We start from the raw sequence: 25,759 nt of genomic DNA, 5'->3' as shown, positions 1-25,759 counted from the left end.
GGCTTCACTTCACATTTAGTAGTGTGTGCGTGTGTGGCACGAGTGCGTGCGTGTGCATGTGTGTGCATGTGTGTGCGTTAACCAGGGGGATGCCCCCCCCCTCTCTGCACCTCGGTTTATCCCAAACTCAAACTGGAGACATTTGTTGAAATGTTTTCACCTTCAGAAATGTATTTATTTTGCAGATTTCATATTTAACTGTTGTCGTCATGCAGCTCATCTCTAATATAATATAATATATATTATATCTATAATAATCTCTGGTGTTACTGTGCGCGCTGTTAGAGCAGAAGAGGAAGAATATAAACATAAAAGGCCTGTTTGATTTGTCTGCAGACGGAACAGAAACAATAAATCAAATCAGATATTAAAGGTTATAAATGTGAAACAGGAGCTTCTTTTTGTTCTCCGGTTTGTGTCGGATCCGCGTGCGCGCCGCAGTGCGCGGATCTGCAGGGAGGAAGAGAAGCCTCCGGTAAAAACACCTCCTCGTTATTAATATCTGCTTTATTCCTATTTCATGTTTCCGATAAATAAAAAGAACGAAAAGAACGAAAACGCGCCGAAAAAAAAAAAAGATGATTTATCTGAATTTCCAATGCCGTGCACACGCCTCGTGCACGATGGAGAATAAAACATGCACGATATACCTATATATATATACATTTATAATAAATGATCTTTGGGATAACACCCTGGATGTGATGGCTTTAATGCAACGAACAGACCTGCAGCAGAAAACCTCCGGATCCGTCTAATACCTGGAAAAGCTGCAAAATGATCTGATAAATATAAAATATAAGATATGAAGCTGGTTGTTGTTTTGTGTTCTGTTGCATAACGACGCTGTGGAGGAGGCTCTGCGTGCGTGTGCGTGTAGTGTGAGTGTATATATATATATATGTGTGTGTGTGTGTGTGTGCGTGTGAATGATTTGCTGGTGGCAGAGAGATGCTGAATTATTCAGGACTGAATCCTCCTGCTGCTCCTCTCTGTTGTTAGAGAGAGGTTTATATTATTATATATTATTGATATTAGAGGCTTCAGGAGGAAACCAGTGAAATCATGTTGCAAATACAAACAATCCACAATGAGAAATAAAAGATAAAAATGTGTTTTGGATGATTTTTTCGATCTCAGAGAGAAAATCAAACAAAAAGCTGCTGAATTAAAATCGAATAAAATCGATTAATTAGACCGCATTTCAAATATGTTCCTATTTTTAATTAAAACGAAGCAACCTCCTGCAGACGTTCCACATCTCCATCAGCAGGGTTATTGGGTTCTATATGAATTGTGCATTGGGATTGGCTGCTACTGCTACTGCTGCTGCTGCTGCACATTAAAACACATTAAAACACATTAAAACACATGAAAACACATTAAAACACATTAAAACACATTAAAACACATGAAAACACATTAAAACACACTAAAACACACTAAAACACATTAAAACACATTCTGCTGCTGCTGCACATTAAAACACATTAAAACACATGAAAACACATGAAAACACATTAAAACACACTAAAACACATTAAAACACATTAAAACACATTAAAACACATTAAAACACATTAAAACACATGAAAACACATTAAAACACATGAAAACACATTCTGCTGCTGCTGCACATTAAAACACATTAAAACACAGAAAAACACAGAAAAACACATTAAAACACTAAAACATAGAAAAACACATTCACACATTAAACACATTAAAACACATTAAAACACATTTAAACACATTTAAACACATTTAAACACATTTAAACACATTTAAACACAGGACATTATTTTACTCCTGCAAAAGAAAAAAAGATTGCAGAAATATTGAAATTGCGTCCTGATATTAAATTGTACTATATTCACTGTGACGTTAAAGTCAGAATATTGTCAGAATGAGTTCTGCAGCTCGGTTCTGTTCGGTTCTGATAGTTTGAATTAGTGTTTTTTACTGGTAAATGGGCTCGTGTGATTCGGAGGTGGGTGTGTCTGCTGGAGGCTCCAACACGCTGCTGCTGCACCGAGGCACTGCAGGCAACACAGTGTGTGTGCGTGTTCGTGTGTGCGTGCGTGCGTGTGTGTGGGGTGAATGAGTGCGAGCGTGCGTGATGGGAGGCGTGAACGAAAAATGTTGTGCGCGTGCCCGTGTGAAGGGACTCTCCTGGTTTCACTCAAACGAGAATAAAAATACTAATAAATAAAAACAGAAGGATGAAAATATATTTAAAAAGATAAAACATGATTTTGGGGATCAATAAAAAAAACAAAAAAAGGACAAATAAATAAATAAAGAAAGGGATAATTAGAGGCCCTTAAATATAATGTAATAGAAATAAAACATAAATAGATTTAGTGGTTATTTTTAGGTGAAGAAGTGAAAGTAAAAACGTCGCTTTTGCACATAAATCTAGAAATGATAATTATTCACGAGACCAACCTCGGTTTGATATTAAATATGAATTAATGTGAAACCGCCTGAAGGAAACAGGTTTCTGTTAATAAAAGCAGATTAAAGTGAATGAAACAGTGAGGATGATGTCATCTTATCTCATATTCATTCATGTATTTGTTGGTGACCTTGTTTGGAGCTGATTGGCTCGTTTGACTGAATAATAATAAAATAATAATACAAGTGCTGCAGAGAGAAAGAAGCAGCGCGTGTTAAGGATGATGTAATGCCATCATCCATCCTCATCCATCCATACAGTGGTACACAGACAATGACTCTCATTCATCCATACTGATAATAAATACTAGAAACATCATACTGATATTAAATACTAGAAACATCAAACTGATATTAAATACTAGAAACATCATACTGATATTAAATACTAGAAACATCAAACTGATATTAAATACTAGAAACATAACGATATCATTCAAATATTATTATGAGGGAATTTAAGTATCAAACAACAGGATTATGCAATAAAAATAACATTTTAATGACAAATATTAACACTTTAATATATATTTAATTCAGGAATGTATATTTAAAAAATACTACAAGGCTCCAAAAACATTAGTTTTAAAAAAGGCTAATGTAATATTACAGTGTAATTATTATTATTATTTAAATAATAAATAGCATTAAAATTACCATTGTTATTATTTATTTATTCTTCATTCATTTCTTTCATTGTTATTTAATGAAAATGATAATACAAAGTTATGGAAATAATACGTAAATATATAAATAATAAATACATAACATTAATATTATTATTATTAAAATAATAAATGGCATTAAAACGATCATCAATAATATTTGTTTCTTTATTCATTGTTATTTAATGAAAATTATAATAAAAGAAGTTATGGTAATAATAAATAAATATATAAACAATAATTAAATAACACTATTGTATTATTATTATTATTATTATTATTATTCAAATAACAAATGGCATTACAATTACCATTAATAACACTTATTTATTTATTCACTGCTATTTAATTAAAATTCTAATAAAATATTTATGATAATAATACATGAATATATTATATATAAGAAACACCATTATTATTTATTATTATTACTTGATGATATATTACTCCTCCTACTACTACTACTACTACTACTACTACTAATAATAATAATAATAATAATAATAATAATAATAATAAATTAATTATAAAGTATAAAAATAAATAAGCACTGCTGAGCAATCAGGGTTAAATTATAGTCACAATAGAAACATTAAAGGAATATATTAATATATTATAATATATATATTATTGTTTTATATATATATAGTATTCTGGAGGTCACTTTAAACTCTCAGTGTAGCACCACATACTGTAAAAAAGTATCTTCCTCAGCAGACGAGGACAGTTTCTGTCTTTTCGTAGTTTTAGTCCGTTGGCTCAAAACTTGAGGTTCAAGGTTAAACCTGTGACCTTGGAAACAACTGATTTATTGATCAGGAAAAAACAATAAATGGAAATTTGAACATGAAAACTGAGAAACTCCGTCTGCTGATGAAGCACATGTGATATGATCAAAAGCTCCAGAACTAGGACTTTGTGCTTTCTTATCACATATATCAGACGGGATACTTCAAAAAACAAACAAAAAAATACAAGTTTAGATTCATAATAGATTAAATACACCTTTTTAGTCTGGCTTTTATTTAGTCAGTAGTTTTTTTATAGTGTACTTTATTTGATTATTTATTTAGTTCCTTTTCAGCACTTGGAGTTGCACTATGTAACTTGTGCTGTTTAAATAAAGTTTGATTGATTGAGATACTCACCTATAAATCAATACAGGAAAATAAAGTTTCCATGTGAATATTACAGGAGTATCTACGCTATAACACCCTGATGTCTTTTAGAAATATATTTTAGGAATAAAATAGAAGGTGATTTAGAGAGGACGTTTCCGGGGGGACACTAAAAAACGACGCTCAAATATTTGAAGTCGACGATTTGTTGGGTGTGTTGGAAAATGAGCCAACAATGATTATTTTACTTCAAGTCCAAAGTTCATTCTTGACCTTGAATAAGAAACAACAAGAAGTTGTAGTTTTGTTGCCTAAACTTAAAGAAGTTGTAGTTTTGTTGCCTAAACCTAAAGAAGTTGTAGTTTTGTTGTCTAAACTTAAAGAAGTTGTAGTTTTGTTGCCTAAACCTAAAGAAGTTGTAGTTTTGTTGCATAAACCTAAAGAAGTTTTAGTTTTGTTGTCTAAACCTAAAGAAGTTTTAGTTTTGTTACCTAAACCTAAAGAAGTTTTAGTTTTGTTGTCTAAACCTAAAGAAGTTGTAGTTTTGTTGCATAAACCTAAAGAAGTTTTAGTTTTGTTGTCTAAACCTAAAGAAGTTTTAGTTTTGTTACCTAAACCTAAAGAAGTTTTAGTTTTGTTGTCTAAACCTAAAGAAGTTGTAGTTTTGTTGCCTAAACCTAAAGAAGTTTTATTTTTGTTGCCTAAACCTAAAGAAGTTGTAGTTTTGTTGCCTAAACCTAAAGAAGTTGTAGTTTTATTGTCTAAACCTAAAGAAGTTGTAGTTTTGTTGTCTAAACCTAAAGAAGTTTTAGTTTTGTTACCTAAACCTAAAGAAGTTTTAGTTTTGTTGCCTAAACCTAAAGAAGTTGTAGTTTTGTTGTCTAAACCTAAATAAGTTTTAGTTTTGTTGTCTAAACCTAAAGAAGTTGTAGTTTTGTTGCCGATACCTAAAGAAGTTTTAGTTTTGTTGCCGATACCTAAAGAAATTGTAGTTTTGTTGCCGATACCTAAAGAAGTTGTAGTTTTGTTGCCTAAACCTAAAGAAGTTGTAGTTTTGTTGCCTAAACCTAAAGAAGTTGTAGTTTTGTTGTCTAAACCTAAAGGTGCTTGTTGCTATCTATAGGCTACCTGTAATTGAGCATTTATAATGTGGCGTTGAGCTCCGTCAGCTACGTATCCTCATGTAACGGTTCGTATGATATTTTACGAACAGTTATTCCTCATTTTTCGTACGTTTTCCTTCCAATGTCAGTTTCCGCTCGTTACATGCACACAGTCTTTTCAAAATAAACATCCGTCTTCACAGGAAACAACGTTAGGTTTAGGAAAAGATGGTGGTTTGGGCTAAAATAACTACCGAAGTGACGTTACTTAAGTACGGAAGTTACGTGCCAGATAAATCAACGTTGACCACCCAACTGTCTGTGGTTGAGGTGCATTGTGGGTAATGTAGGCGGTTGGTTTTGAGGAAGGAAGAGAAATAAAAGAAGAGAACATCTCTGATTCTGCTGCATCGATTTAGATCCGTTCTGTCCATCACGAGTCTGACAGAGTTACAGAAGTGTGGTGATGAATCAGTGGAGTACTCCTTCAGACTGTCAGGTACTGCAGAGTACTACTGGGATACCAGAGGAAAGATGACGTAGAGGTATATCTATATATAAGTACAACTTTAATATGAACCCACTAGTGAGACATTAACTCTCAACAGAAACAGATAGTCATATAGTAGTATGTATATGTAGTTTTATATAGAAGTATTTATATGTGGTTTTTATAGTAGTATTTATTTATCGTTTTTCGTAGTAGTACTTATATTTAGTTTTAACAGTAGTATCTATATGTAGTTTTTATAGTCGTATTTATAGTAGTATTTAAATATAGTTTTTACAGTAGTATGTATATGTAGTTTTTATAGTATTCATATGTAGTTTTATAGTAGTATTTCCATGCAGTGTTGCAGCAGTGATGAATGGATTTGTCCTCCTCTAACAGCCGTGTCTCGTCCTACACGTCATACTGTGTTATAGTAGTATTTATATATAGTCGTTATAGTAGTATTTATACGTAGTTTTTATAGTATTTATACGTAGTTTTTATAGTATTTATACGTAGTTTTTATAGTATTTATACGTAGTTTTTATAGTATTTATACGTAGTTTTTATAGTATTTAGATGTAGTTTTATAGTAGTATTTATATGTAGTTTTTATAGTATTTAGATGTAGTTTTTATGGTATTTAGATGTAGTTTTATAGTAGTATTTAGATGTAGTTTTTATAGTATTTAGATGTAGTTTTATAGTAGTATTTATATGTAGTTTTTATAGTATTTAGATGTAGTTTTATAGTAGTATTTATATGTAGTTTTATAGTAGTATTTATATGTAGTTTTTATAGTATTTAGATGTAGTTTTTATAGTATTTAGATGTAGTTTTATAGTAGTATTTATATGTAGTTTTTATAGTATTTAGATGTAGTTTTATAGTAGTATTTAGATGTAGTTTTATAGTAGTATTTATATGTAGTTTTTATAGTATTTAGATGTAGTTTTTATGGTATTTAGATGTAGTTTTATAGTAGTATTTAGATGTAGTTTTTATAGTATTTAGATGTAGTTTTTATGGTATTTAGATGTAGTTTTATAGTAGTATTTAGATGTAGTTTTTATAGTATTTAGATGTAGTTTTATAGTAGTATTTAGATGTAGTTTTATAGTAGTATTTAGATGTAGTTTTTATAGTATTTAGATGTAGTTTTTATAGTATTTAGATGTAGTTTTTATAGTATTTAGATGTAGTTTTATAGTAGTATTTAGATGTAGTTTTATAGTAGTATTTATATGTAGTTTTATAGTAGTATTTAGATGTAGTTTTATAGTAGTATTTAGATGTAGTTTTATAGTAGTATTTAGATGTAGTTTTATAGTAGTATTTCCATGCAGTGCTGCAGCAGTGATGAATGGATTTGTCCTCCCCTAACAGCCGTGTCTCGTCCTACACGTCATGCTGTGTTAGTCCACAGTTTGATCGAGTGGAACCGGACAGCGGGCGTGTTATTATCCAAACCAATCAATCAGCCCGATCCCCTGCTTAACGAACCACGCACACACACGCACACACACACACACACACACACACACACACACACACACTCTGAGTTAACGGAGGTCATGTAAAGGGGTGTGTGTGTGTGTGTTGTGTTATGTGTGGGGGTGGAGGCGTGTCAGACGTGTTTTATAGTCCAGTTTTATCTCTGTTAAAGTGAATCAGAGAGGAGACGGGCTGGGTTCAGCTGTCATGATGTGAGATATTCTTCATGGTTTCACTTTTGCTTCTCAGTTTGGAGGATGCAGTTTGTGCTGCTGCAGACTTATGTTACGTTATACAGAGAGGTGTTTCTATTATTTTGTCCACCCCATTTCTATCAGGGAGGTTAAGTTAAATAAAGTAATGTGTCAGATCAACACTGAGGAGCTCCAAAGATCAACATTTAATCAAGAGCTGAAGTCCCGTCTCACATCTGAGCTACCCTGTCCACCAGACTCCATTCAGAAATAACCTATTCTCATTGATCTGCCAGAAGAGACCCGGTTTACTGTCGATACTCGAGACTACACGACACCTGCTGCTGGAGGCTTATATGTAGTATTTATAGTAGTATTTATATATAGCATTTATATAGTAGTATTTATATAGTAGTATTTATATAGTAGTATTTATAGTAGTATTTATATATAGCATTTATATAGTAGTATTTATATAGTAGTATTTATAGTAGTATTAATATATAGTTTTTATAGTAGTATTTATATGGCAGTATTTATAGTAGTATTTATATAGTAGTATTTATAGTAGTATTTATATAGTAGTATTTATATAGTAGTATTTATATAGTAGTATTTATAGTAGTATTTATATAGTAGTATTTATAGTAGTATTTATATAGTAGTATTTATATAGTAGTATTTATAGTAGTATTTATATAGTAGTATTTATATAGTAGTATTTATAGTAGTATTTATATAGTAGTATTTATATAGTAGTATTTATATAGTAGTATTTATAGTAGTATTTATATAGTAGTATTTATAGTAGTAGTATTTATAGTAGTATTTATATAGTAGTATTTATATAGTAGTATTTATAGTAGTATTTATATAGTAGTATTAATATATAGTTTTTATAGTAGTATTTATATAGTAGTATTTATAGTAGTATTTATATAGTAGTATTTATATAGTAGTTTTTATATGGTAGTATTTATATGGTAGTATTCATAGTAGTATTTATATAGTAGTATTTATATGGTAGTATTTATAGTAGTATTTATATATAGTTTTTATAGTAGTATTTATATGGTAGTATTTAGAGTAGTATTTATATAATAGTATTTATATATAGTTTTTATAGTAGTATTTATATATAGTTCTTATAGTAGTATTTATATGGTAGTATTTATAGTAGTATTTATATGGTAGTATTTATAGTAGTATTTATATAGTAGTATTTATAGTAGTATTTATATGGTAGTATTTATAGTAGTATTTATATAGTAGTATTTATAGTAGTATTTATATATAGTTTTTATAGTAGTATTTATATAGTAGTATTTATATAGTAGTTTTTATATGTAGTTTTTATATGGTAGTATTCATAGTAGTATTTATATAGTAGTATTTATAGTAGTATTTATATGGTAGTATTTATAGTAGTATTTATATAGTAGTATTTATATAGTAGTATTTATAGTAGTATTTATATATAGTTTTATAGTAGTATTTATATGGTAGTATTTATATGTAGTTTTTAATAGTAGTATTTATATGTAGTTTTTAATAGTAGTATTTATTTGTAGTTTTTATAGTAGTATTTATATGTAGTTTTTTATAGTAGTATTTACATATAGTTTTTAATATTAGTATTTATATGTAGTTTTTTAATAGTAGTATTTATATGTAGTTTTTTAATAGTAGTATTTATATGTAGTTTTTTATAGTAGTATTTATATGTAGTTTTTTATAGTAGTATTTATATGTATTTTTTATAGTAGTATTTATATGTAGTTTTTATAGTAGTATTTATATGTAGTTTTTATAGTAGTATTTATATGTAGTTTTTTATAGTAGTATTTACATATAGTTTTTAATATTAGTATTTATATGTAGTTTTTTAATAGTAGTATTTATACCAAGCTTTTATAGTCATATTTATATAGCAGTATTTATATGTAATTTATATAGTAGTATTTATGTGTAGTTTTTAATAGTAGTATTTATATGTAGTTTTTTTATAGTAGTATTTATATCAAGTTTTTATAGTAGTATTTATAAGTTGTTTTTAATAGTAGTATTTATATGTAGTTTTTTTATAGTAGTATTTATATCAAGTTTTTATAGTAGTATTTATAAGTTGTTTTTAATAGTAGTATTTAGGAGATAATCAGAGAAATCTGTGATTTTCTTTAATGTAAAATGTTCTTTTTGTCCTCTCCCTTCCTCCTCTTCCTTACCTCCTCCTCTTCCTCTTCCTCCTGCAGTCTCAGTGTTGCAGACGGTGCTGGTCAGTGCTGGTCAATGTGACTCGGTGTTTAAAGGGTTCTCAGACTGTCTGCTTCAGTTGGGGGAGAACATGGCCAACTATCCCCAGAACCTGGACGACACGCAGAACCTGCACACGATCTGCGGGTAACCACAAACACACACACACACACACACACACACACACACACACACACCAAGTGATGCACAACTGTCAAGGACAAACTATAAGAAACTCACGGGACTGACGACACTGAAGACTCACGTGACTCACGAGACTAACGATACTAACGACTTTCGTGACTCTCGGGACTGACGATACTAACAACTCTAGTGACTCTCGGGACTGACGATACTAACAACTCTAGTGACTCTCGGGACTGACGATACTAACAACTCTAGTGACTCTCGGGACTGACGATACTATCGACTCTAGTGACTCTCGGGACTGACGATACTATCGACTCTAGTGACTCTCGGGACTGACGATACTATCGACTCTAGTGAATCTCGGGACTGACGATACTAACAACTCTAGTGACTCTCGGGACTGACGATACTATCGACTCTAGTGACTCTCGGGACTGACGATACTACCGACTCTAGTGACTCTCGGGACTGACGATACTAACAACTCTAGTGACTCTCGGGACTGACGATACTATCGACTCTAGTGACTCTCGGGACTGACGATACTACCGACTCTAGTGACTCTCGGGACTGACGATACTACCGACTCTAGTGACTCTCGGGACTGACGATACTAACAACTCTAGTGACTCTCGGGACTGACGATACTAACAACTCTAGTGACTCTCGGGACTGACGATACTATCGACTCTAGTGACTCTCGGGACTGACGATACTATCGACTCTAGTGAATCTCGGGACTGACGATACTAACAACTCTAGTGACTCTCGGGACTGACGATACTATCGACTCTAGTGACTCTCGGGACTGACGATACTACCGACTCTAGTGACTCTCGGGACTGACGATACTACCGACTCTAGTGACTCTCGGGACTGACGATACTATCGACTCTAGTGACTCTCGGGACTGACGATACTAACAACTCTAGTGACTCTCGGGACTGACGATACTATCGACTCTAGTGACTCTCGGGACTGACGATACTACCGACTCTAGTGACTCTCGGGACTGACGATACTACCGACTCTAGTGACTCTCGGGACTGACGATACTACCGACTCTAGTGACTCTCGGGACTGACGATACTAACGACTCTAGTGACTCTCGGGACTGACGGTACTACCGACTCTAGTGACTCTCGGGACTGACGATACTAACAACTCTAGTGACTCTCGGGACTGACGATACTATCGACTCTAGTGACTCTCGGGACTGACGATACTATCGACTCTAGTGACTCTCGGGACTGACGATACTAACAACTCTAGTGACTCTCGGGATTGACGATACTATCGACTCTAGTGACTCTCGGGACTGACGATACTACCGACTCTAGTGACTCTCGGGACTGACGATACTAACAACTCTAGTGACTCTCGGGACTGACGATACTACCGACTCTAGTGACTCTCGGGACTGACGATACTACCGACTCTAGTGACTCTCGGGACTGACGATACTACCGACTCTAGTGACTCTCGGGACTGACGATACTACCGACTCTAGTGACTCTCGGGACTGACGATACTACCGACTCTAGTGACTCTTGGGACTGACGATACTGACAAATCCTGTGACAAAATAAGTCAAAGTTACTTTTAGTTTCACACGGGAGATGAACAGCGTCTCCTGGTTGAAACTCCTGTGATTGTTTGACCCGTCCACCTCTCTCTCACGCCATTAACACTACGTCATTTGCTTGTACCGTCTAATAACGCTGCAGGTGGGTTTACATTGGAGTTAGTTGAAAGCCCGGTTCGTCACATACAGTTGCTAAAGGGCGCCTCCATGTGCGTGTGTGTCCGATGCCGATGGGCGCTGACCAAACGGCGGTATTTGACGGGTTGTAAATACTCTAGTATGTGGTTACTTTCCAGCGCTGCTGCTCATTTTGAAGACGTCAGCTCAGAGTGTCAGTAACGCTCCTTAATCTCTTGATCTAATAGAGGAAATAATATGAGTGATTAAACGGTGGAGCCTGAGGGGGAAACGGAGGGTTGAGGGTGGCGGGTGCATATGTGCGAGGGGGGGGGGGGGTTACTTGCTATTCAGCTGACCCCCCCTCCTCCCGCCCCCCCGCCCCCGCCGCCTAAACCTCCTTTTATCCCCCTTCTCACCCCACCACCCAAACCGGGTGGGCACCAGATGGCATGCTGCAGCAATACCTCCCCCCCCACCACCCTCAACACACACATGATTTTTTAATTTAGTGACAGCTCCATCACAGCGGTGTTGAGGCGTGGCAGGATACGCCTCAGACACACACACACACACACACACACACGCACACACACACGCACACACACACACACACACACACACACACACACGTTAATTGCTCAGAGATGAAGCATCGACACGACTTGGGTCAGGAGGTCAACATCAATAAGAGCAGATTGGAAGATTGGATTAGATACGCTGTGTGTGTGTGTGTGTGTGTGTGTGCGTGTGTGTGTGCGTGTGTGTGAGTGTGTATGCGCGTGTGTGTGTGTGATTTCTACATTAACTGGGAGGAGGATGGAAGGAAAAAAAGATGAACAGATGAGAGGTAAAAAGAGGAAGAGGGAGCCCAGACAAGACAGAGAAGATGGGGGGGGGATTAAACACAAAATAGAAAAATAAAGAAAGGAAATAAAAAATGAGGAAGAATGAGAGCAAAGAGGAAGTAAGAGAGGAAGGAGAAAAAAGAGAACAGGGAGGAGGATGCTCCTGTATGAATAAAACATCACACCAGTGAAGAAGTGAGCAGGAAGGATGAGAGAGGATGAGAGGATGAGAGGATGAGAGGATGAGAGAGGATGAGAGGATGAGAGAGGAACGGTATCAAGGAAGGAGATAAAGAGGTTTTCACCTCGTTCTTTACTGAACGAGGACGCTTCAGCGTTACGTTGTCGTGTTCTCACTCTCTCACTCGCACTTAGAGCAGAACGACTCACGTGACTGACAGGACTGACGATACTAACGAGTCACGGGACTGGTTAAAAGAAATGTTAATAATGAACTCAAAAGCTGAGCGGCTCGTCTCTTTAAAGAGAAAAGCTGGTCCACCTTAACAGTCCACCTTAAGAGGCGGAGCCGGAGTTGCAGGATACAGGAAGTCGGCTCCGGTCTCTCCGGCTCTCTTGAGCGCAGCGGAGGAGTTGTAGTTTAGTAGCATTTATTCACCGACAAATAAGCTGTCCACTGCTACACCTACGATCACAACTAGAACGCCACCAACAACCTCACACTCACCGCCAACACACACACGGTCTGATGGACACTCGCTAAAGTTACACAGCCTACGTGTGGCGGCGGATAGAACTAATAACGTAGCACAAACACACACACTGTTTGTTGGACACTCGCTATAGTTCCTCCGGGCAGACACACAGCTGACAACCTGCTAAACTAAACTAAATGTGCGGTGGAGACTTTTACTGTGAAAGTGGCTGCATGTCCGCGACACTACACGCAGCATCGGAGCTGCTGAGTTAACGCTCCCGGACGCTGAACTGGAGACTCCCGTTAACCAATATGTGTTGTGCTCCTGCAGCCGGTACATCGCTGCATCCGAGGCACAGATCTTGTCGGTTAACGGTTAATAATCGGTTAACGAGGGTCGGTTATCGGTTAAGAACATTTTTCAAATTTAGCATCCCTAACACTAATAACTCACGGGACTAACGACTCACGGGACTCACGGGACTGACGCCTGAAGTACTGAAGTATTTATTGGCTTTCAAGTTGGATTTTGAGCGTAAAATATTACAACCAGCCAATAAAACCACCATCATTTTAACTGTTGAATAATTCCCAGGAAAAATGCCAAGGACATGACCTCAGTGGCTCTCAATCAATTCAAATATTTATTCACTAATTAATTAATCACACATTTTTTTTATCTGTTCTAAATGTACCTTAAAGGGAGATTAGTCAAGTATTTAATCCTCAGCATGGGAGTGGATGAATATGCTGCTTTATGTAAATGTATGTATATATTTATTATTGTAAATCAGTTAACACAAAACAATGACAGATATTGTCCAGAAACCCTCACAGGTACTGCATTTAGCATCAAATATACTATGACTTGCCCCAAACTGCATGTGATTATCATAAAGTGGGCATGTCTGTAAAGGGGAGACTCGTGGGTACCCATAGAACCCATTTACATTCACTGATCTGGAGGTCAGAGGTCAAGGGAACACTTTGAAAATGGACATGACAGTTTATACTCATCAAAGTTTATAGCGTTATTTAACCTCCTTCCTGACTAGCTAGTATGACCTGGTTGGTACCGATGGATTCATCAGGTTCTCTAGTTTCAGATGATATCAATATCTTCCCTCTAGCTTTAAAAGTGAGCCCGCTACAACCTAAAAATGGCAAGTTGTGTGAAATGCGTTAGAGAAATTAGTGGCGTTATAAGCCCTGCAGACTCAGAGGCTCGACACTTGCTTTAGGTTTGTTTTACTGGAAGTCTAAACTTCACCGGCTGTGTCTTCATAAGCTTTTTCCTCGCTGTGTTTTCTGTGGTGCCAGATTCTGGGATGACTTCCACTCTTGGCTCTGAGTGGATGATGCACTCCGTTTAAAACCAGCCTCCCACTGCAGTCATAAGCTTGTGGTGTTAACGCTTGCTGTGTTTTCTCCTGCCAGTTACTGGGATGACTTCCACTCCTGTGCCACGACGGCGCTGGCCGACTGCCAGGAGGGAGCGACGGACCTCTGGGAGAAACTGAAAAAGGAGTCTCGCAACCTGGATTTCCGTGGGAGTTTGTTTGAACTCTGTGGCGGCGGCAACGCGGCCCCCAGATCGGCCGACGCCAGGGGCCTCGCCTTGGTCCTAACCACACTGCCCACCATACTGACTTGGCTGGCGTTTTAACAGAAAACAAGGAGAAACGTAAAAAAATAAAAAAAATAAATACAAAGAAGAAAAAAATGAAAAAAGAAAATAGAGTGATAGCTACTCTTCGATACTGAAAAAAAGTTTGAATTCATCACCAGAAAACTACACCCGAAATGGATTTTTACTACATCACTGTACGGCGGCCTGGTTTGCCTTCCTGGGACATCTGCAGGCCGTTCTCCTGGAGCGCTCATCCAATCACACGCTGACCTGACCCGGAGGTCGATAACATGAAATATTCAACACGCCGTCGAGCTGAAATGATGACAATGATGAAAATTTGATGGATCCTCGCCCGCTTACAATCGTGGAATTACACAGTATTAAAGTCAACCATGAATTATTGATGTTTAGTAGGCTAGGCCTAGACAGCACTATGTGACTGCGGGGTGCTGACACAGTATCAGGCTATATATTAGGGTTCCCATATCGCCTAAAGTACACGTCCATGTGTGACGCCAGGCCGAGCTTCACGCCACAAAATCAATAAGATGAGCCCGTTTCAGACCAGTCGCCTCATTTCCACCACGGACAGTATTTCCTTTTTTAATCGCGCCAAGTTGACTGTGTTGAGCCCGGTAGGTTTGATGGACTGAATGCTTGATGGTGATTTAATATTTGTATTCTTATTGGCTGTTTATTGTGCTCATGCCACGGTCACACCAGCTTTTATCACAGCGGCATTTTGCACCAAATTGAATCCGTCAGGTTTGCACATCGTCCTCCTTTACGGGTCGACCTCGGTGGACTTTTACAGGCGACGGAAAAAAAAGAAAAACTGCAACGACAGTATTGACCTTTGACCCACGCAGCATGGCTTGCAGTCCGATCGTGTGCCAGCAGTAGGCGTGTTCTTAAATTTATAGTGTTCTACTTTTGGTTTGTTGAACTGGCTAGCTTGCCGCCACTTATCAAAAAAAAATCAACGCCACGTGAAGAAATGTCGCTCTGCCAGTCTCTGGTGTGACCGTAGCCTTGTTTTCCCCACCAGGCTCTGAGCTGCAGGGTTGAGAGTTTGAAGCCTGCTTTTCATTAAACAACAGTTTTAGACTGATGTTAAATTGCATGATGTTGGTTCGGACAGTCTCGGAACATTTCAGGAAATAAGCACAAACTCACGCACAAAATATGGACAGACTGCTTCTAATGGGGTTAAACCTCGCCCCAAATCATCACCAAGAACCCGGTGAAACATCTGGTATCATCACTAAACTGCAGGAGGCTACCTGGCTACCTGTTAGCGGTTAAAATAGATCGGTTCAGATTAGCCTATATTTCGTTTTAGCAGTTAGAACGGATCAAGATGGGTAAAAGTTTAGCAGCTAAACCAGACTGATGAACGCTAGCTAATAGTTCAGTTTAGCACCAGGACAGCTTAAGTCTGATTTAGATTTTCCGATTGCGTCACGTTGTCTAACCGCTTGGTTTAGTGGATAAACCAGAAGGTTAGCTAACAGCTCAGGTTATGAAAACCTTCTCCTTCTCCTATGAAAATAGGAAATGTGTTGAGAATTAAACCCAGATCATCAGAGTTTAAAGTCGTAGACAAACATGTCTTCGTCTTTTCTTGAATCAGTTTGTGCCAGACGTCGTGCTCATTTCCTGAAATCCCACGAGAACAATAATTAAGTTGGAAACTCTTCAAGGATCTTTTGGAAAGTAGAAACACATTAGAATTAACTTTAGTTCGTGTCGCTCAGCAGAACCGTGTGTTAGAAACGAACGAGTGAAACGGCGACCGAGAGAGAAAAAGAGGATGTTCTGAGAAGCCGACAGCAATACGAAGATGTGACTTCATGGCCAGTGTAGCTACTGAAAAAAAATAACAAACCGTGGCTGAAGAGAGATATGACTGTTGCCATTTAGCACATCCCCCCTTTTCATACGCCAGTGACTCCTACAAGCCGACGTTAGAGGTGATATATGTTAGATTAAAGAGCTGAGTCCCAACAGTACAGTAGCATCATAAACTACATGAACACGGTAAATAGATCAGAGGAGGTTGTTGATTTCTTTGCCGAGGCATAGATGACGTTTCCACTGCCTTCTGACAAAAAGATGTGTACTTCTGTTTGTTTGTCTCTTTGTTTGTTTATGGGGATGTTGCGTAACAAAAAAGAGTTTTAAAAAAAATATATATGGACTTATTCCAAAAAAAGAATATGTATATCAAAAGGATTTTGAGAAAATAAAATATTATAGATAGTCTATCCCAGACAGTTTTAACACAAGATTGATACTTTACAGATTATAGGCCTACTGAGATATAAAAAAATAAAAAGATTGCTAAAATGATAAAGAGTAATAAATAAAATGACTAATGTTTGAAAAGAAGTGTGTGCTTTTATTTTATTTTATTTTATATCCGGGGATATAAATATGTGGGTTTTTATGTATTGGGTTTGGTTGCATTCAAGATGATGGACTTCTCACATACACACACGCACGCACGCACGCACGCACACACACACACACACACACACACACACACACACAGTGGGGTTTGGAGTGTATTCATTATTAATGAGGGAGAGTCCCTGAGCTGCCACACGTCTCAGCACTCAGTTATTATTGATCGAGAGGAAGAGGAAGAGGAGGATGAGGAGGAAGAGGAAGAGGAGGAGGAGGAGGAAGAGGAGGAGGAGGAGGAGGAGGAAGAGGAGGAGGAAGAGGAGATGGGTCCTGTTGTAGAAGATGTTTGTTCAGTCTAACATGGATAATCCAACCTGCCAAGACCTTTAAACCAGGCTTAAACATGATCATTATTCCATGATTAGACTCACACTGAAGTCTTTATGATATTTAACTCAAGATCACAGGATGCAAACAGAGACGGAAATATTAAACCTAATAAGGTGATTTTAAGACGAGAAAATATTTAACAAAAGGTGAAAAAAATGAATATTTCATTGATCAATATTTTAAGGAAAAAAATTGAATAGCTGTATATATCTATAATATTTATGTGGAGAAGTTTGTGGTGACCCAGAAATATTTATATATTTTTTACGTTATCATATATATATATTTATATATATATATATATATATATATAACGTAACGTGTTGTATAATAACATAAGGATGAAACCAGATCTTATTTTCATGCTGCAGGAGGAAATATTAAACCAAGAAATAACAAAACAATAATTAAATATGGATATTATTCAGATCAGCATAAATGTATATATGGATCTGAAATAGGGAGCAGATTGTGTTTATAGTATTTTAACGACATTAATACTCTTTTAATACTCCTGTTAGGGCTTGTGGTTTTTAAAATGACCTGATAACATTATAAAGTATTATATTTATAAACCTTTGAAAAGGCTATGAATATACAAATTATAAGCTTAGAAATACCATAAATCCTTTATTTAAATATGATGTACCAGTACTTTATTGTAAGTCCTGTATTGTGTAGAATAAATCAGGTTAGAGTGATAATAACATCCTCTTTTTTGTATTTTTAAAACCTTTAGCTGCTTGGAGATGACTTCCCTGGAATATTCCTCTGAGGTTTTACAGGTTTTGTGGGTTTTTTGTATCACAGTAAAGGTTTCAGTAATTCTATAGCAGAGTGATTTCATTAAGGTTTAATGAAGCTCATGCAGATTTTTCATCAGAGCTGCAGTTTGCGTGCTGCGGTCTCCCGAGGGGGGGACGGGGACGGGGACGGGGACGGGGACGGGGACGCATGCACGGCGTGCTCCTGCATTAATATGGATGTGATGTGATGTGATGTGAGGGAGAATACAGCTGCTGTCTGCGGAGGAAGCTCTTCACACCACAAAGACACACACATATACAGTATATATATATATATATATTCTCTCCATCGTTTTCACTCTTAAAAGCATGAAAACCTGCAGATATAATCACACCTGAAGGTAATAAAATAGGTGATATCTGGTGTTATAAATAACAGCAGTGATCCTATAATATATAATAGAAGGATTTCATTAAAAACTAATAAATATAAGTTTGTTGTTTTTACATTAAATCGGCGGTAGCACTTAAGGACGAGCCAATGCACTTATATGGAATATATTATGGGAATACTGTTTTTAAAATGCCACAAAAACATCTTAAAATCAATTAATATTTCCTCCAGCAGCATGAAAACAAGATCTGGTTTCATCCTTATTATTCCTAGATATGAAATATACCGATATTGATCAATAAAATATTCACCTTTTCACTTTTGTTAAATATTATATAATATTATTTAATATAATATAGCACCACAAACTTCTCCACATAAATATTACAAATATATGTAGGTATTCAGTTTTTTCTTTCCAATATTGATCAATAAAATATTCACCTTTTATTAAATCATTTCTCTGTAGCATGAAAACAAGACCTGGTTTCATCCTAATTATTATGAGATATTAAAATATGGAAAAAGTTAAATATTTCCTCCTCTAGCATGAAACCGTGGTCAAATTTCTCCACGGAAATATTATAAATATATATGGTTATTGAATTTTTTCTTTCCAATATTGATCAATACAATATTCACCTTTTGTTAAATATTTTCTCTTCAGTATAAAAACAAGACCTGGTTTCATCCTTGTGGGAAGATTATGGGAATATTGGTTTTAAAACGTCTTAATATCACCTTATTAGGTTTAATATTTCCAGGTCTATTTGCATCCTGTGATCTTGAGATAAATATCATAAAGACTTTATTACAAAAATATAACCAGAAGTATTGTGACAATATTTGTAAGGCTTCACAGAAAATATAAAATACAGCGAGGACACCCTCATCTATGAATAATAATAATATAAATAACATAATTTTAAACGTTATTTGAAATGCTTTAAATATTCCTTATGTTTAATCTCTATGAGAACAAAAATCTATGAAAGGCCTACATATATTTCAATACAAATAAAACATTTTTTTTAATATGTATTTTTAAAACATTTGTATAAAGCAGCAGCAGAGGAGACGGAATAATTCCTGGAAAATGAAAAAAAAAATAATCCTGAGAGGCAATTATGGCCTGTAGGAAGAAACAAGAGCAGCGAGATTTGAGGCGAGCTGCTCATTAAAAATGGATGGAGGGAAGCCGGCGAGATGGAGGAACTCCCGCGGGAGTTCGGAGAGACTTCCAAACAGTCTAACCCCGTTTTTTTATTCATTCAGTAATCCGTCAGCATCTATCACTGAAATAACAACGTGAGCAGAGCTACGAGCCTTATTCATGTGATATTATGACTATGAGACTAAAATATTGATATTTGAACATGTGATCTGGTTGGATGGCGAGGAATAGCAGGGTTCTTCTTCTTCACATGGATCTGAAATTATATCAGCGAGTCAATCCGCCTGATTTACACTTGGATGCTTTGAAATCAGGGTTTGTTCCCAGAGTTCTTACTACCCAGAAGCCCTAGAGTGAGTTCCCACCAATCAGTGAGAGTGCTGTTTTCAGAATAGGATAATTTGTCATCTTATTTGTTTTTGTAATTTAGGTTTTTTTGACCCTCTGAGACCTGCGATCCCGACCGACTTTACCGCCTTTAAACGCAAGAGATGCAAAACTACTACAAAGAGATGCCAAACTACTACAAAGAAACGCAAAATGACTACAAAGAAACGCAAAACGACTACAAAGAGACACAAAACAACTACAAAGAGACTCAAAACAACTACAAAGAGACTCAAATTAAAAAACAAGACACAAAATGACTACAGAGACTCAAAATAACTAGAAAGACACGCAAAACGACAAAAGAGACGCAAAACTACTACAAAGAAACGCAAAATGACATCAAAGAGATGCAAAACGACTACAAAGAGACGCAAAACGACTACAGAGAGACGCAGAATGACTACAAAGAGACGCAGAACAACTACAAAGAGACGCAAAACGACTACAAAGACACTCAAAACAACTACAAAGATACTCAAAACGACTACAAAGAGACGCAAAACGACAAAAGAGACGCAAAATGACTACAAAGAAATCCAAAACGACTACAAAGAGACTCAAAACGACTACAAAGAGACTCAAATTAAAAAACAAGACGCAAAACGACTACAAAGAGACGCAAAACGACTACAAAGAGACGCAAAATGACTACAAAGAGACGCAGAACAACTACAAAGAGACGCAAAACGACAAAAGAGACGCAAAACGACTACAAAGAGACGCAGAACAACTACAAAGAGACGCAAAACGACTACAAAGAGACGCAAAACGACTACAAAGAGACGCAAAGCGACAAAAGAGACGCAAAACGACTACAAAGAAATCCAAAATGACTACAAAGAAACCCAAAACGACTATGACTAGAAGAACTTAACCCTCAGTGCTGAGCTGCATCTCAAATTAATCTTCAGGTTCCAGCTTTCAGATGATGTACACCACTTCTATGTGACATCTACTGTTGACCTGCTATCTCCCCCTGAAGACCTCCTGGTCCCCCTAAAGAAGACAGTAAATAAAGAATATTAAATAAAAAAGAATAAAACTTAAGATATGATATATGTGAGAATGATATCAGGACCTGAGATTTATTTTAAAATAGATCCAGCAGACAGAACCGCTGGTAGAAACGAGAAGCTGGTTTTCGGTCTATTTCTGTCAGGTGTCAGACGGGAAATCTGCCAAAACCCCAGAGAGGTGTCACTCTGATTTTTCCCATTCACACGTGTGATGAGGTTGCCGTCACGTCCTCCTCACACTCTGATAAATCCTGTTTCACTGAACCACAAATATCAACTAACCTAAAAAAACAACAACTCAAAAATAAAGAAGACATAAGGAACAATACTGCATCTGGGGTGAAGAACATTTAAAACGTGAAGAAGTAACCGAACCTCCATTTTCTCTTTATCGTCCATTAAATGTGTAGGATTTAGGGGCATCTAGTGGTGTGGTTGCAGATTGCAACCAACTGACCACAAACAGCCATAAGACTTTCAACCAGAAGACCGCTGTTCGTGTTCCGTGTGAAAGTAACATTGACTAATTTTATCCCGTCAGTCGTTAGCCGTGAGTCACTTGAGTCGTTAGTATTGTCAGTCCTGTGAGTTGTTAGTCACGTGAGTCGTTAGTCAAGTGAGTCGTTAGTCACGTGAGTCATTAGTCAAGTGAGTTGTTAGTCAAGTGAGTCGTTAGTATCGTCAGCCCTCTGAGTCACGTGAGTCGTTAGTATTGTTAGTTCCGTGAGTTGTTAGTCCCGTGAGTCGTTAGTCACGTGAGTCGTTAGTATTGTCAGTTCCGTGAGTTGTTAGTCCCGTGAGTCGTTAGTCACGTGAGTCGTTAGTATTGTCAGTTCCGTGAGTTGTTAGTCCCGTGAGTCATTAGTCACGTGAGTCGTTAGTCACGTGAGTCATTAGTCACGTGAGTCGTTAGTCACGTGAGTTGTTAATCACGTGAGTTGTTAGTATCGTCAGCCCTCTGAGTCACGTGAGTCGTTAGTATTGTCAGTTCCGTGAGTCATTAGTCACGTGAGTCGTTAGTCACGTGAGTCATTAGTCAAGTGAGTCGTTAGTATCGTCAGTCGTTAGTATCATCAGTCCCGTGAGTTGTTAGTCACGTAAGTCATTAGTTACGTGAGTCATGCACAGAAAGGTTCTATATCTTTATATACACAATAGTTTCTGATGATATATTAATGCTCTGATATCATATAGAGAACCTTTAAACAGCAGACTTTGAACAAGCAAACTCAAATAATCCTCATCACAACATCCATACTCGATATACAGTAAGTTCTCACTGAACATGAACACAAAAAACACAAAAAGTCAACGGTATATATATATATTCACAATAACTTTCCATTTGCACAATTCACCGCCATTCAGCAGAGATGTCACGATGATACAGATTTAACTGTACAATTTTCAAGATAGCAAAAATGAAACATCTTGCTGCAACAGTGTTCATCCTTATGTATGTGACACCCTTGATATGATTTTAAGCGTACACAACCTCTATCAATAGCTTGTATCTATGTACCGCTAGAAGATGTTGGAGTCTGTGTGAAGTGGATAGATGAGAGAAGAACCAAAGCAGTAATTAGTATAGTAATTAGTAATTAGTGATTATGAGAGCACCACAGAAGAAAAAGAAGTAAAACAGAAGTTTTTGTTTACCTTGGTGCTGAGTGACAGGGAGGAGGCCGAGCAGCGGATCCATGGAGGTTATTTATTATTATTCCCAGAGGAAAAGGACAGATTGTGGGCGGTAGTTTAAATCTTTCAGCAGCAGCACTGAGAGCTGATTGAACAGGTGAGAGCTGATTGAACAGGTGAGAGCTGATTGAACAGGTGAGAGCTGATTTAACAGGTGAGAGCTGATTGAACAGGTGAGAGCTGATTGAACAGGTGAGAGCTGATTGAACAGGTGAGAGCTGATTGAACAGGTGAGAGCTGATTTAACAGGTGAGAGCTGATTGAACAGGTGAGAGCTGATTGAACAGGTGAGAGCTGATTGAACAGGTGAGAGCTGATTTAACAGGTGAGAGCTGATTGAACAGGTGAGAGCTGATTGAACAGGTGAGAGCTGACTAAACAGGTGAGGTAAAGCAGGTGAACCAGGTGATGGTCGCGTCTCTTCCTCCAGTAAATGAGACTTTTGTGAGACTGTTAGTCTGAATTAATTTAAGATATATATTACGCCGAGCAAAGAGGAATGTGATACTAACAGTTAAATTGACGTGTTATTGATGTTACAGCTGTAACAGCTGGTAAAGATGGAGCTACTTTTAATGACTTCATATTCTGCTGGTAGTTTGTGAATTTCCTCCTGAGGATCAATAAAGTCTTGTTGATATAATATTTAATGATTATATTTTCTATTATTAATCTGAATCTGTAAAGTAAATGAAGTTATTAAATAAATGTAGAGCAGTAAAAGGAACAACATTTCCCTCTGAGATGTAGAAGTATAAAGTAACGTACTGTAACAGAGTACCTGAGTACCAGTACTTGGCTCGGTTCCGGCGGTGTAAAGCTGTGATGTGAACAGGTAGAACTGGACCATGTGTCTCCTGGAGTCCAGCAGCAGCTTCATGTGTGAAATGTAAAAGAGGCCATCCTCCGTCCTCTCTGGGATCTCAGCTTGTGGTGTAAATGGGCCCGCTCCCTCCGGAGCAACAAACCAAAACAGGATAATGTGAGAACCAGCGGGGACAGGAATCGAGTGTCCGGCAGCTCATCCACGGCAGAGGAAGCTAAAACGGAGTTAGCTGATGTGTTAAATGGGTCACAGGTTGTTAGTCTGAGCCAACAGCCTCCATCTGAGCTGGAGGACGACACACACAAGTAGATTAGTGGGTTGGATGAGAGGTTCTGACAGCGGCTCTGCAGCAGAGGACGACATCTACAGCCTCCACACACAGTACAGGATGTTATCTACAGCCTCCACACACAGTACAGGACGTTATCTACACATAGTACAGGACGTTATCTACACATAGTACAGGACGTTATCTACAGCCTCCACACACAGTACAGGACGTTATCTACACACAGTACAGGACGTTATCTACACATAGTACAGGACGTTATCTACACACAGTACAGGACGTTATCTACACACAGTACAGGACGTTATCTACACATAGTACAGGACGTTATCTACACATAGTACAGGACGTTATCTACAGCCTCCACACACAGTACAGGACGTTATCTACAGCCTCCACACATAGTACAGGACGTTATCTACAGCCTCCACACACAGTACAGGACGTTATCTACAGCCTCCACACATAGTACAGGACGTTATCTACAGCCTCCACACACAGGACAGGACGTTATCTACAGCCTCCACACATAGTACAGGACGTTATCTACAGCCTCCACACATAGTACAGGACGTTATCTACAGCCTCCACACACAGTACAGGACGTTATCTACAGCCTCCACACACAGTACAGGACGTTATCTACACATAGTACAGGACGTTATCTACACATAGTACAGGACGTTATCTACAGCCTCCACACATAGTACAGGACGTTATCTACAGCCTCCACACACAGTACAGGACGTTATCTACACATAGTACAGGACGTTATCTACACACAGTACAGGACGTTATCTACAGCCTCCACACATAGTACAGGACGTTATCTACAGCCTCCACACATAGTACAGGACGTTATCTACAGCCTCCACACACAGTACAGGACGTTATCTACAGCCTCCACACACAGTACAGGACGTTATCTACACATAGTACAGGACGTTATCTACACATAGTACAGGACGTTATCTACAGCCTCCACACATAGTACAGGACGTTATCTACGTCACCTACGTCCTGTCGTCGTCGCCTACGTCCTGTCGTCGTCGCCTACGTCCTGTCGTCGTCACCTGCGTCCTGTCGTCGTCACCTGCGTCCTGTCGTCGTCGCCTACGTCCTGTCGTCGTCGCCTGCGTCCTGTCGTCGTCGCCTGCGTCCTGTCGTCGTCGCCTGCATCCTGTCGTCGTCGCATGCGTCCTGTCGTCGTCGCCTACGTCCTGTCGTCGTCGCCTACGTCCTGTCGTTGTCACCTACGTTGTAGTTGAACCAGTAGAAACCAGTAGAAACCAGTAGGAACCAGTAGGAACCAGTAGGAACCAGTAGAAACCAGTAGAAAGCAGTGCTCTGGTTTCGTTGGTTCCTTCTGGTGTAAGCAGACAGTTCTCTGACATCACTTCACTGGATTTCTAGATATTAAAGTCTTAAATCTTAAACCGTGATGGATGTGATTCCTTCAGAGGTCAGAACGAGGAAACAGAAACAGCTACTAGAACTAAATGAAGCATCACGTCTGCTTTCATTGAGGTGGTCAGAATACAAACAGTCGGGTTTTATATCTGGAGTTCTGAATATCTGGTTTCTGTTTTGGGAAAGCATCCTGTAGCGAGCGGCGCTCACCCTGCCAGCACCCTGTAGAACTGGGTCATTACTAAATA

The 25,759-nt window shown here is 37.5% G+C and overlaps 2 protein-coding genes and 1 long non-coding RNA gene across 5 annotated transcripts in view; 1 reads left to right on the top strand and 2 right to left on the bottom strand.

Annotated features, from left to right (window-relative positions):
- Positions 1-17,157, top strand: part of nrn1a (neuritin 1a) — a 17,778-nt gene extending 621 nt beyond the window's left edge. Inside the window, exons 1-3 of one of the 2 annotated variants that reach the window (XM_037757675.1) lie at positions 792-1,330; positions 9,735-9,925; positions 14,574-17,157. In XM_037757675.1, coding sequence (XP_037613603.1) covers positions 1,211-1,330; positions 9,735-9,925; positions 14,574-14,802 — 540 coding nt within the window. In that variant the 5' untranslated portion in view covers positions 792-1,210 and the 3' untranslated portion in view covers positions 14,803-17,157. Of the gene's footprint in view, positions 1-791; positions 1,331-9,734; positions 9,926-14,573 lie in introns of those variants that run through there. The other variant, XM_037757676.1, reaches the window with a different exon arrangement.
- The window catches only part of LOC119480982 (NACHT, LRR and PYD domains-containing protein 12-like), a 705,305-nt gene that overhangs the window by 143,719 nt on the left and 535,827 nt on the right, over positions 1-25,759 (bottom strand). The gene's annotated exons all lie outside the window — the stretch shown is intronic.
- The window catches only part of LOC119481003, a 31,832-nt gene continuing 15,857 nt past the window's right edge, over positions 9,785-25,759 (bottom strand). Inside the window, exons 6-7 of one of the 2 annotated variants that reach the window (XR_005205050.1) lie at positions 22,948-24,097; positions 9,785-9,919 (exon numbers count right to left, since the gene is read on the bottom strand). This is a non-coding gene — a long non-coding RNA (uncharacterized LOC119481003). The remainder of the gene's footprint in view (positions 9,920-22,947; positions 24,098-25,759) is intronic. The other variant, XR_005205049.1, reaches the window with a different exon arrangement.

This window comes from Sebastes umbrosus, chromosome 21, assembly GCF_015220745.1.
Source record: "Sebastes umbrosus isolate fSebUmb1 chromosome 21, fSebUmb1.pri, whole genome shotgun sequence".
Lineage (NCBI taxonomy): Eukaryota > Metazoa > Chordata > Actinopteri > Perciformes > Sebastidae > Sebastes > Sebastes umbrosus.
This window is presented reverse-complemented; position numbering and strand designations above follow the sequence as displayed.